The 12,909-nt window shown below is 46.2% G+C and overlaps 1 protein-coding gene across 2 annotated transcripts; it reads left to right on the top strand.

Annotated features, from left to right (window-relative positions):
• Window positions 1-344: 344 nt before the first annotated feature.
• XAF1 (XIAP associated factor 1) lies at window positions 345-10,019 on the top strand. Of its 2 annotated transcripts, none has more exons than XM_013295640.3 (8): window positions 345-696; window positions 3,328-3,463; window positions 4,461-4,517; window positions 5,300-5,552; window positions 6,363-6,430; window positions 6,703-7,035; window positions 7,518-7,587; window positions 8,506-10,019. In XM_013295640.3, exons 1-8 carry the CDS (start codon window positions 665-667, stop codon window positions 8,523-8,525), a joined length of 969 nt encoding a protein of 322 aa, XP_013151094.1. In that variant the 5' UTR covers window positions 345-664; the 3' UTR covers window positions 8,526-10,019. The 2 variants fall into 2 exon arrangements, with proteins under 2 accessions (XP_013151094.1, XP_005233118.2); XM_005233061.4 differs by having other exon boundaries at window positions 346-696; window positions 8,503-10,019.
• The last annotated feature ends 2,890 nt before the right edge of the window (window positions 10,020-12,909 follow it).

Below are 12,909 nucleotides of genomic sequence, written 5' to 3'. Positions count from 1 at the left end.
GCCCGGAAGGTAAGCGTACGGGCGGGCTGCCGTGCTCCCGGCAGGGCTCACCTGGGCAGGTGCCGCTGCTACACCCGCCTGACTCGCCCCGCAGGCGCTGGGCAGGAACGGGGCCCGAGGGCTGCCCAGCGCCACTGCCCTCCAGGAGCGGGGGCACGGTGGCTGCAGGGCGCCCCGCGGCCCTCGTGGGGACGGAGCCAGGCAGTGTCCTGCTGGCGGCCACCTCCACCCCACAGCCTGCCGCCTCCCTCCGCAGGGAGCCACGGGCCCGCCGGCTGCTCCGCGGCGTCAGGTATCCTGCAGTGGGCGGGAGAGGCCGGCCAGGCGCGGGGGTGGGCCGGGGCTGGCCGGGCCCGGCGGCAGCAGCGGCGGACACCCATCCTTCCCCGCCTGCCTCGGGTGGCCCCGGGCCGCGGCCCGCACCGGCTACTGCAATTTAAACTTGTGTGGGAAAGCAGGGAGGTGGCTCCCTGTGGTTCCTCCCAGGACTAGCGAGCTAACCTCACGCTCGTACTTGTCGGCAATGGTGCTGTTTCTCCTTTAAAGAATTTTTGGCTAAGCAGCTGTTTGGGGTGGAGTTACTGCAACAGAGGCTTTCAGTTTCGGTTTTTTTTCCCCTTCTCTGCTCTTAGAAGAAAGGATACCCAGCAGAATAAAAAGAAAAATGACAGAAGAGACCAGGTTCTGCAAAAATTGGTAAGAGATCCTTCTTCCTCTCCACCCCTACAAAGAGCAGGGATTTCAAGAGTTTTCTAGGATTTTCTTTGATGTTATCTAGGTCTCCTGTAACAGGGAGAAGAAGAACTACATGTCAGGAGGGGTGTACGTAGCCATTGAGTAGTAAAAAAAAAATTTTTTTTGTACGCATTTTCAGATTTCCAGGTTGCTGCTTTCTTGCTGATTTGCTGTCTCCAGCAAGGTGCCTTCTATAGCCTTCTTCCATGCTGCATGTTCTCTTTTTACATAGTATCACTGTGGGTAGTTTTGAAGTATCTAGTGCAGGGACTGTGCCAAACCCAGTAGCTGCCTCAGTTTCCCCCCATGGACGGTGTTTCTTTCTGTTGCTGTACTTGCCGTTAAGTGATAAAACATTCATTTTTTTCAGGGTAATTGGCTATCTCAGAATAGTAGGCTGAAAGGCACCGTGAGGATATCATAGCTTGCTGTATCTCAACTAGTAGCCAGGTCATTGGGCAAATTATATGAATGAAGACTACGAAGCACTGCAATTAAAAAAAGAGTCGAACTTAGAAAGGTTAAACACTAGCTTAGCCTCCATTTTGTTTAGCCATAAAGGAAAACCAGTGCTTAGCCTTGCACAAAGAAAGCCTGTGCATTACGTCTGAAAGGTTGTGTAAGGGATGCTTCGAATAGAGCAACTGCTGCCAACAGGACTCCTTGGCAGACCCACTTTGCCTGAAACTTCTGATAGATGCCTCTAACCAATTCTTAAAAACTCTGGTGACAGAGATGACACATTCCCACAGGAAATCCGTTCCATTGCTTATCCATCATGATCATGAGAAGCCTCTCCTCATGTCTAAAGTAAATTTTCTTAAGGCAACATAACCTTCTTTAAGAAAATTAGAAGAGTTTAGTGCCCCAGGGTGTTTTTTTTTTGTTTTTTTTTTGTTTTTTTCTGTGGTTGCTCTGTCTTGAGGCTGGGCTGTTCGTAATTCATGTGGCCTCATACCAGCATTCCCTCAACATTGAGTGACCAGCAGTTATGTTGGGCAGGCTGGATCTGTGGCCCAGATGTGATGTCAGAGTTGGGAACAAAGACTAGTGTGGAAAGGCCAAATGGCATCAGGTATTCTGCCTGATATCCTTGAAGTAGCAGAGCTGGAAGGGTCCGTGTCCTTTCAGACAGTCTTCCTACTCTTCTAGGCTGGAAAGGTTGCATGGGCTTACCTCCAGCTGCCAAGTCCTAAGGAGCATCACTCTTGTGTTCAGCATCAGTAACTTCCTGCTGCACAGTCCTGGGGCTGCTGCAGTAAAGGCTTTGAAATGACAGGGATATACCTCACCTGCTGTTGCCTGGTGCAGTAACTTCTCTGAGCCTGAAGTGAGGGCAGTGAGGCAGACATCCTAGGACAGGTCCCATGGGATCAGGGTCCAAAGTGCTGCTGGCAGAGGAAGTCAGAAAATCAGCCGGTGTGCACCTCGGTCATCCTGAAGCTGTTTCAAGGGGAGCGATGGAAGTTTTACACTGCTTAAAGTTTGCACCTGGAAGCTTCTTCAGGAGATCTTACTCAAGCCTTGTTGAACTGGATCTCAATTCTTATCATTGATATTGTGAACACATCAGCTATTGAAATCAAGTAGGTGATTTCTCAGATAAACTGAAGTTGCTCTTTCTGAACCCACAGGGTATGGTGATATCTGTATATCTCAGCATCTGAACAGGGCAGCTGCTTGTCTGGGCTACCTTAAATTGGTCCACTGGGAGCCACAGAGCTGTAAATTTTGTGATGCCTTAGAGGACACCCAGAAGAGGGGCCCTTCTTTTCTTTCCACATCTGTAAGCAATGTAAACAACAGCAGAGTTTTTCCTGAACCAATTGTTGGACAAATGTACCAGGAGCCTCCAGCAGCAGCCCTGTCCCTTTCAGAAGCATTCCTGGTAATATGGCAGAACAGAATGAGTAACAGAATCCAGTCTCTAAATGTCTCATTAAGATGAATCAGAAAGGCAAATGCTTGTTTCTAGTTTTTAGGGACAGACTACCTGAATTTTAACCAGTTGTACTGGGTCTGGCTGGGATTAAGTTAATTTTCTTCATAGCAGCCCCAGTGGTGCTGTGTTTTGTGTTTGTGGCTAAACCAGTGTTGATAACACAGCAGGGTTTGGCTTTTGGTGAACAGCGCTTCCATGGTGTAAAGGTTTTCTGGTTTTCCCCACTCTGCCTGTGCCCTGCCCTGCACCCCCCCACCCCCCCGCCAATTGACCACAGTGATATTCAGTGCTGTATAACCTCATGCTCAGGAATAAAAACTACATTAGAGGAAAAACAGGGTTGGAGGTTTTTTCAGGTTTTTTTTTTGCTTCTAAGGGGGCTGTTGTTCAAAGACTGGTTGGGCACAGGTGGTGAGTGATGTCGTTTGCTTCATTTGTTCCCCTCGACCCCATTCAAGTATTAAACTGTCTTTATCTCAACCTACAAATTTTATCACTTCTGTTCTTCCTATTTCCACCCCCATCTCACTGTTGTATGTGGTGGGGTGGTGGTGAGTGAGCAGCTGTGAGGATGCCTGGCTGCTGGCCAGGGTCAGCCCACCCCACCAGTTCATTTAATTTTCTCTCTTTCCCATGTATGTGCTTGGTAGTAAACGAGATGTGTCTGCTGCCAATTTCTCCCTCCATGAGGCCCACTGCTTGCGGTTTCTCACTCTCTGTCCAGAATGTGATGAACCGGTTGCCCAAAAGGATATGAAAGACCATCAAGCAGGAGCACACAAGCAGGTGAGGAATGGCTACAAATATTCTTGCAAATAGCGAAAAGCTCTGCCAGCCGTGAAGTAGTATGTTCATGGTTTTGTGCTCTATATTAACTAGATTTGAACTTCTGTTATTGTTTGACCACAAAATCTCTAAGGGTGTGATATGACCCTTCAGGCCTGGTTACAGCACCTTTTGATCTTATTACACACTCAGCTTAAAGGGAATAAAGCTTCCACTGTGGTATCTCAGTTTCCTCAGCAGTACAAATTACAGATCAGGGATGAATACATGCTTCTAGTGCTTGTGAATTAGCCAGAGCATGCAAGTTAAATTATTTGATTAGAGGAAGTCAGAGAGTACCTGATCTGCCATAAACCTTGCTTGCATGAAGCTATGACATCAGTGCACTTTTTTAACAAAAGTGAATTGGCAGAGTAAATATATCAGCTCTTCATATAGTGAGGCAATAGCATTTTTAGTATAGCATTAGGAATCCTGTAGGTAGAGATACTATGCTGAAGCATGGACACACAGGCATGACTTTTTAATCTGTTTTACCAGTTTTATTGTTTTGGCAATTCCATTGATTTCAGTTACTTAGCAAAACACATGAATAGCTCTCATGGCAAACCTATAGAAAACTAGCGTACCTCCTGTGTTTTCAGAGGGGCTGTTATAATTTAGACTAGCTGGATATCAGACCTATAGTTTTAAGTTAAACCCCAGTCAAAATTTTGAATACGTACTCTGTTTCACATCACACTTTGCATTTCACATGGGTACTTTTGAGAACTGGATCCTCACACAGAATGACAGCTTACTGCAGAATCATCAGATACCTGTTTTCCTCAAAATCTCAGGAATTTGAGGACAGAATCAAAAAATCACTGACAGCTTGTGGGTGGTTGGGATGAAAATGACAGGAAGACCGTATCAGCAGCTTGAAGTTGTATTGACATATGAAAGCATTAATCATTTTCCTATGCTCCCAATGAACTGCTGTATGTTTTCCTTGCAGGTCAGATGTAATCTTTGTCACCAAAGCATGCAGCAATACCAGCTGGAGCATCATGAGGTAAATGTGGAGTGCAGTACTTTTTACCTTCTAGGCTGACCCCTTTGACCAGCCACCAGGAATCACACTAATGGTTTAACAGCAAAAACATGTAAATCCCTAACTCCTGTCTTGGACCATGAAGAAACTTAAAGCTTTCAACAGCTGCAGTGTTTTGGCATACCTTTTCCCTCTTTTAAATAAGTATATGTGATTGCCTGCCCAGTTGGGACGGGACAGTCTGTTCCAGGAGATAATCTATTCCTTCTCATCCTTGGCACCTAAAGGTGATGGTCTTGGAGGACTTCTCAAAGATATTTCCATCCTGCCCCCACACTCATGCTTTTCCAAAGGATTGGTTATACAAAGCAAGAGTCAAGGAAGCAACTAAGGAGAAGATACACAAAAGAATTGGCAGAGGCTGGGAAGTGGGAGCAGTCTGTGCATGCTAGCTGTAGTCTAACCATTTCAAGGAACCAAAGCAGTGAAGACACCAGTAGGCTTCCTCTGGTGGTAGTAACTGAAGTATTGGAATTTTCTAGGTGGGCTTCAGCTCTGTTGCTAACCTGTACCGACACAGAACATCTTCACTGCTATTTATTTTGACTTTGCCTTATGTTGCCTAAATCATCCTAAATTAAAGATAGCCTAGATAGGTGAACTCCTAATACAGCTAAACCTGCTTTTAGTTGTATAGATACCCCTTAAGGAGGGTGTTCTTAAACAGTCACTCGTTGCCCTTACCCAATGCCCTCCTTTAGTATTGATGGAAATTTTGCATGATTTCCTCTATTCATGTGCAGACCAAGGAGTGCCTCAAAAAAGCAATGAAATGCAAGATCTGTGAGCTTGAAATGCCCTTCGACAAGCTGCAGGAACACCTGAACACCTGTGCCAGCCGAACAGAGTGGTGTTGGGGGTGTAACAAATACATCATGTACAAAGACCAGAACAAACACAGAGACATTTGTCAGAACAGTGGTCTGTCCCATCATAAGGATGTGAACTTTCAAGCCAGCGAAGCACACACTAATGCGACATTTCTTTACCCCACTGGTAAGCAAAATTCCTCATTGTTATAGACTGGGTCAACTCTGTTAAATCTCAGTGAAAATTCTCCTGCCTTTTCTACAGTTCTCAGTAGGGGGAGGGGATTGTTTAACCAACCACAATGAAAGGGCCAAGTGTTGCTTTCTATTATGCTGGTTATTGTAAAGCCAGGATGGTTCCACTGACTGGTAGCTCATTGGCCTGTTCTTTTATGCCTCCCTTATATCCTGGAAGTTAAATTCCTTCTGTCAGAAAATAAGTGGAACTTCTTCCTCTTTCTGTTTGTCACACAGGAGAAAATACAATTTAGAACTTTCTCCTACTTCATATATAAAGCCTATGGTGCATACTTTGATTTTTTGATGTTAAGAGCAGCTTTATTAGGCCTAAGGTATTGGGCAGTGTATGTTGAAACAAAAAAAAAAAAATAATCGTGAATCCTGTCAATGATTCCAGAAAAGAACAGGCATTGGTAGGTGCAGTGGTTGGCAAAATAAGCTATAGAAAGCAAAAACCCCTAGCAACAGAATTAGCTAGGCCAGGGTAGGAGTGAAGCATCCTGAGCCCCAAAACATGCAGCTGCAGTGGAATTTCAAATTCCACAAAAGCTGAAGTTTGCGAGAGGGGATGGTGTATTGGTTTTGAGTGGTGCCAAAGGCAAAATGTAGTCATAGCTCTAATTCCTTCTTGGCCGGTGGAATCAGCATTCTGTGTTTCTGTAGAATCAGTGATGATAAGTAGATCTGAGCAGCCTGTCTAGATGACTAGTCTCGTACTGTGCTTCTCTCAATGTTTTTTTCCCCCCCCCTTCTGAAGGTACTGGTGGCAATCTTTGTCAGAAGTGCAATAAGTCATTTGCAGATGACCAGTACTCCCAACATCTGGTAAGCTCATTTGAAACTGAACAAGAGAATGGTCTGTGCTTAATTTCCAGCCATGTTATTTCTCTGAAAAGCTGTATATCGGGTAAGAAAGGGCAGTGTGTCTTGGCTCTTTGAACTACAGTTTCACAACACAATGTGTTCAGCTGAAGCATCTCTGTGAGGTGTTGTCCACTGTCCCTCCCCATGACTCAGTCTGTCACAAATCACAGCACACCACACAGTTAGGTGTAATGCCAATCTTCATTTTATTATGCATGCTTTCTTTTTAACAGAATAAGTGCAGTGCAGCTCATAAGCTGACAAAGGTTCTTGCTGGCCAGTCAGCTTCAGAACTCAGCAGTGATCCACAAGAGTCTTCTTCCTCCCTGGCTCCCTCTTCCCGCTCCAAGAATGCAATGATGTGGAAAGATGTCCGTCCCAAAGAGAAAGAAAGGGACCAGCCATTGACCTCCAAAACCTTGCTTAAACCTCCAAAGAACAAAAAGATTGGCTTTCCCTCTCCCACAAGAGGCGGACTTCCCACATCACCTCAGTGTTTCGACATGCTGGTGACCTGTGCCCATTGCAACATCCTTCTGCCGCTTCCAACCCTTCAGAAACATGAGGTGAGAAATGACACGTTGGGCTCTGCCTCCTACATGCAGAGGGCCATACCTACAGGGTCACTAATCTCCACACTGCCTGGGGTCCCACTGCCCATTTCTGGATTCCATAGTTTCTTGAAATGCCGGCCATAGGTACAGTCTCTCTGTAAAGCATGAAATTTGTTAATTCTATTGACTACTTACGCTCACATCTACACAAACAAGATCCGTTGCCTGTAGTCTGCTTGAATTTTAGGAAAATGATAGCCATGAGTCAAGCCATTAATTTTAATCTCAGATCCTGAAAAGTCCTCAGCAACTGTCCTTATTTGCTGAAGGCTGATAACAGTTCCTGCTAAGTGAATAGTATGATTATATCTCAGCTGCATCAGAGATGGAAAGTTAGGTAATTTTTCATCCCGAAAAAGGGGCCCAGTTGTCTCCCTACTGAATGTGATTGCATATTGAATGTGATGTTAAATTATCCTGTAATATTTTTCTAGATCAAATGTCTACGCTTGACATCTTTGAAAAATGCTAGCATGAAACAAAAATCAAGCCATGGAGAAAAAGGTACTGCAGAATTTCAGAAATTTAAAATAGAATTAATCATTCAGGATTATTCTATGTTGGGTTAATAGGAACAATGGGATATTTTGCAGAGGAAGTGTCTAGAAAAGCTAATCCTCAGAATATCACCAAGCTCTTTAGATTCCAACACACAGTGGGTTCCTATGAGGATGCATTAAGCAAGCATTTCTTCAGAGCCAGTATGTTTTCACTCTTTTGACTCAGACTAACATGTATTGTGCCTCCCAAATTATGCTACTACGACAGTACAGTACAGTACCTTCCCTACTATAAGCAGAGATCAGCATAAAAGGTTTCACAGAACAAATGTTCTGTCACAGGTCTGTCTGCTCCAACACTGAATGGAGACTTAAAGAATACTTTCAGAAGACAAGAAGTAAAATTATTTTTTCTCCATAGTAAAAATCACATATTCTGTAGAAGCTGGGTGTTACCTGCAGTTCAGTTTGCACTGGTCCATAGGCAGTAAGTCTCTTTCTTTACCCTGTCCCAGACAGGCTGTGAATCTTAACACTTCTCTGTTTGCTAACATCCCCCTCTGCTTTTCAGTTCCTCAGCAGTATCGTTTCCTCTCAGTGCAACTGATTAAGTGAAACTGAAAGCAGTTTTTCTCAAAAACTTTTCCTACTTGGTTTGGTGAATGAGGTATTACTTCTCCCGGTAAAACTTCCCTCTCCTTGTAAATTAAAGAGAGAAAGCACCAAAGTGAGAAATAGGGGGTTTGTCTTGTTCTGAATTACAGGACTCTAGTCTTGAAATAAAAGTACATGGTCATTACACGGATTATTTGACTTGCATTGTGGGGTTTTTTATATTGTTCAACTGAGTGATGACATAAGAAGGCTGTAAAACTGAAGACTTAAAAACACTCATAACTGGGCTTCGTTTTTTTTACAGAAGACTTTCTACAGCCCTCATGAATAAATCTGGAAATAAAGGCACATCTTCAGATTGAAGCTTCAGCTCAGCTTTAGCAAAAGGCTAAAATAGCTTTATTGACAAATAAAAGTGACTTGCTACGCTGGATCAAGAATGAAGAGTGACCTGATTTTTATTACTTATCAAGAAAGGCATTTAAAACGTTTCACCAGAAAACTGTAAAAGTGGTGTAGGCCCAACAGCTGTTGTCATTTCAAGTGTTTCTCTGTAAGCTTGGCTTAGGAATGTACTTCTTCTGCCCACTTCAGCAGGGAGAGCAACTTATTTAAAAATGTTTGTTCTAGGGGAGAGGGGGAAATAAGGAATTCAGAAGTCCATGTCTTGGTGAGCGCCGCCAATTCCCCTTGCCCTTACTGAGAGCTGAGACCTTAGTGTTTTTCAGGGCATGACCCAGTGAAATTAAAAAATATTCAGTCCTGCTCTCCTTCACATCAGTGAACCACTGAACCTAGCTAGCACAAACAGCTTAGTCTCGGGAGATTGCAGACACATCCAAGGATAACTGAGGGGATTCATCTTCTGATAGACAAATGGAAACTGGTAAGAGTCCAATGGTGGGGAAGTTAAACATCAGGGGTCAGTGGATACCTTATGCTAACATCCATGAACATTTGTGAAGCAGCCTTTGCTGCTTGGCATCTTGCAGCTGTAAACAGTATAAAACGTGTTAACAGAATGGTTTTACTACAAGGTACTGTTTTCCTCTCATCCACCTTTAGCAGTGTTCAATCTTACAAGCTAATGGCTGGAACTGATGTACATGTGCTGACCTGCAATTTGGAAAACATCTTCTCAGATCCAAACTTGTTGATATCTGCATCATTTATGCACAAGCACACATGGGATGCAGTCAGGCAAGTTCATAAACTCTTCCAGTGATTCAGCGGGGGGCCAGGCTCATTTATGCATATCTTAGGCATGTCTATATGGGCCAGACTGAGCTGAAATGCACCAATGGGCATTCCAAGAATAGTACTTCCAACCTTGTGAAATAGTACTTGCCAGCATTGTGAGCAGGACAGCAGCTGGTCAGGTGGCCTGGCAAGCGTTTGCAGCTTCTGAGGCTCCCTTAACCTCTGCAGCACAGAGACTAACAATCAACAGCTTTTCTTACATGCATTCAGGCCTCATTAGTCGGAATCTGCAATGCTGCAACTCAAAGGGCAAGAGCGTGTGACTTCACTCCCTGTCTGTCCTGGGTGTTTTGCTGATCGGTGCCTGTGAACTGCATGAGAGCTTGCAGGAGTACTCTGACCACGTTTTAAGAAGGGTTTTTCAAACATGGTCTGAGACGGTGCTCTCAGTGAGGTTTATTCTAAGCTTTTAAGAAATTGTTCTGAACTTCTGGTAAGCAAGTCTAACATTGAATGTGGTGCTATGAAACGCAGTTTTCTATATTTGGAGGCAGAGGAAAGGTCTGTGAAAGCATGTTCCTTAAAGGCCTATAACTCTATGCATAAATTTATCCATTTTTACTCTGCGCTCATTAGACTCACATAGTTTAACAGTCTTACTATTCTTTGATACTCATGACAGCAATGGACTTGAGAGGTCTCCACACAAGCGTAAACTTGCTGTGTTGTGGTTTTTGGGGTCTGTACAGGTCCCAGCAATGCTGGAATTACCAGCTCCCGCCCGGAACTCCTCCTGTATTGTTCCTCGAAGCCTGTTTGAAGAAAGCAGGTAAACGTGTCACGGTCTGGAGAGAGTTCACAGCAAATAAGCGAAACCAGTTTGGAGACGACGTGGGCAGGCCGCTCGTATTCCACTGGCTAAATCTTTATACAGGGAAAGGGGAAAACATTTTCATCCCTTTCGAGAAGGAACTTTGAAAGCTTTGCCGCCCAGACGCAGCGGAAGATGCTTTGCACCTAGAACAGCCCGGCGCGGGGCTGGGGCCGGCACCGCCCGGCGGCAGCGGGACCCATCGGTCCCCCCGGCCGCGGCGAGGCCCGGCCCACCCGGGAAGGGCCGGCGCCCTGCGGAGCGCGGCCGGGCCGTTCTGCGGCGGTGCTGCAGTGCCACCGTGCGGCTGCCGGCGGTACCGGCGTGGGCTGCGCTGCGTCGCGGCGGCGAGCGAGAGCCGGGGGCGGGCTGGCCCGGTACCCCCCGCCGCCCTGCCCCGCTGCCCGCCGCCCCGCGGCTGCTCGGCCCGCGGCACTCGCCGCAGGGGCCGGTCGCCTGGGGCTCCCAGCTGGGTTAACCGCGACAAAAGCATCGGTTTTGTCGGCCCAGAGCAAGCCGCCAGCCCCGCGCCCGGGCCCGGCGCGGCCCGCGATGCGGAGCGGTGCGGTGCGGTGCGGTGCACGGCGGGGGGCGGCGCGTCTGCGCGGGCACGCGCCACGTGTGAGCCCCCAGGAAAGGGGGGCCAAACCACAGCAGCCCTGGAGGGTCTCGAAAAGAGCTGAAAGCCATCCGGCGCCTCCCTCCCGGGGAGCGAACGTCGCCGGTCCCCGAGCCCTCCCCGACCCCGGGGGACCGCGCACGGCTGCCTGCGCGGGATGGCTGCCCGCTGGCCGAGCCCCTCACCGCGGTCCTGAGCCCCCAGGGGCCCTGCAGGGCACGGAGGGGGCGGCGCGGCCTCAGGGGCAGAAACGAGCTGCCGTTCTCTTCTGCTCTCCTCGGCTTCTAGATCCGCCGGAGCGGTAACCCGGTTCGGTGTGACAGCGGACGTGCCTGTGGTCACTAGATGGCAATAAGGAATCAAAGTGCTCGTCCCTGCCCAACAGGGAAAGCTTTAAGAGCTTGGCCTGGATTTGTCCTGGGAGAAAGAACTGGAAGATACTCGAGAAACCATAAAAATAAGTGTGCAATCATTCTGCTTGGTAATGAGGCTTTGCTTTGTTATTGTCTGTTTCTTAAAAAAATAAAAAGACAGGTTGCATTTACCAAGCAGAAAATTATTATCAGATTAAAAGTATAATTCTGAGTAAGAAAAGGAAGCTCAGCCTCATCACGACGGGTACTCAGAGAATATGGCATCGTACTCCTGAGACGCTGCTGATGTTTCAAATACACTGGGATTTCAGTGTTTTACCCTGCAGCTTAAGACACATTTTTGTTCTTTAGCTGTGGCAGGAGGCAACCCATTTCTGTATGACCCTCCTTCCCCAGTAAAACCTTACTCGTGCCTTTCCATACATTTTCTTTTAATCAATCTTTTGTCATAGTGAAAACTTTAATACAAATCTGTGAGATACCGGAGTGAAGCACGCCTTGTATTTGCCCATTTCCTAGGTGCTATGTGCTGGTGGCTTCTCCTGCACTACACTGTGTGCGGTGTCTTTTTTTGTTTTGCTTGAAGGTTAATCTCATTTGAAGGCAGGAGTTTTGTGTGTACAAAAAACTGCAAAGCCAGCTGGCATATCCTATCCCCATATACTGTTGTGATTTGAAAGCAGCATTATGGGAAGCAGAAGGAACTAAATGAAGACATTAAACTGACAATATAACCTGCAGTGAGCTGGTGGGGAGAAGCTGAATGACCTATTTTCGGATTTGCCCACTGCTGCGTCTTAGTAGTTCTGTTGCACAGGACAACGCGGGATCTCAGTACTTATCACTGTCTCCTATGGGATGGGGATTTTCAATAAAAGGGTAAAAGTTGTCTGTTAAGAGCCAACACAAGGCTCCCATACCACTTTAGCATGTTTAAAGAAAAAAATAAGCAGCGTATTTTTTTTCAAACCATACCCAACTACGTAACTTGCATAGTACGTCATGACTGACAGCTCTTCATTCGCTGTTGAAGGGCTTTCTGGGTTGCTTGAATTGAGTCACATTGGGATAAAACTTGGCAGAAACTTGAGCCCAACTACTTGTTTGATTAGTTAGCAAAAAACCCACAAAAAATGAACATACTATTAGACAGATTACTGTGGCTGGTCATCTATGGTATATGAACATTTTCCCCAGCAATTCAGAAAGAAATGCAGTAAAAGTACAAGTAAGCAGTGGGGGAGACTGAGCATTAAAGGTAAATGAATTGAGTGACTGCTGGTAGTTTCAGTGCTGTGTATTTCTTTGATTTCAGAAAGGCACATTCCCCACAGTCCGCAGGCCTAGATGCTGTCTTTGCCTGGATCTGTGCAGAAGTGGTGCAGCTACTTAGATCAATTCCTTTTAACGGCTGTCAAGAATAATATTGCTCCCTGGAAGACAGAAGAACATGTTGAAAGGATAGCAGCCTTGTGCATCCTTATGCGTCACGCCATATTGTCCCTGAAATGCTGCTGGCAGATTCCTCCATGGATTTAACGCAAACTGTTTAATGCAGACCCTTACCAGGCACGGGTAGGGAGCAGGGTGGTAAACATGCCCATCAGGCCAACAGCTTGGTTTTAAAAGCAAAATTCGGTAACTTCT

The sequence above is a fragment of the Falco peregrinus genome, chromosome 2 (genome assembly GCF_023634155.1).
Source record: "Falco peregrinus isolate bFalPer1 chromosome 2, bFalPer1.pri, whole genome shotgun sequence".
Lineage (NCBI taxonomy): Eukaryota > Metazoa > Chordata > Aves > Falconiformes > Falconidae > Falco > Falco peregrinus.
The sequence above is the reverse complement of the archived record's forward strand: the minus strand, read 5'-3'. Positions and strand labels throughout refer to the sequence as shown.

Excerpts from the sequence above, each read along its gene's own strand:
- XAF1 (XM_005233061.4), top strand. The coding sequence starts at position 665 with ATGACAGAAGAGACCAGGTTCTGCAAAAATTG. Across the intron at positions 4,518-5,299 it reads ACCAGCTGGAGCATCATGAG|ACCAAGGAGTGCCTCAAAAA; the intron begins GTAAATGTGGAG and ends ATTCATGTGCAG. Across the intron at positions 7,588-8,502 it reads ATCAAGCCATGGAGAAAAAG|AAGACTTTCTACAGCCCTCA; the intron begins GTACTGCAGAAT and ends TTTTTTTTACAG.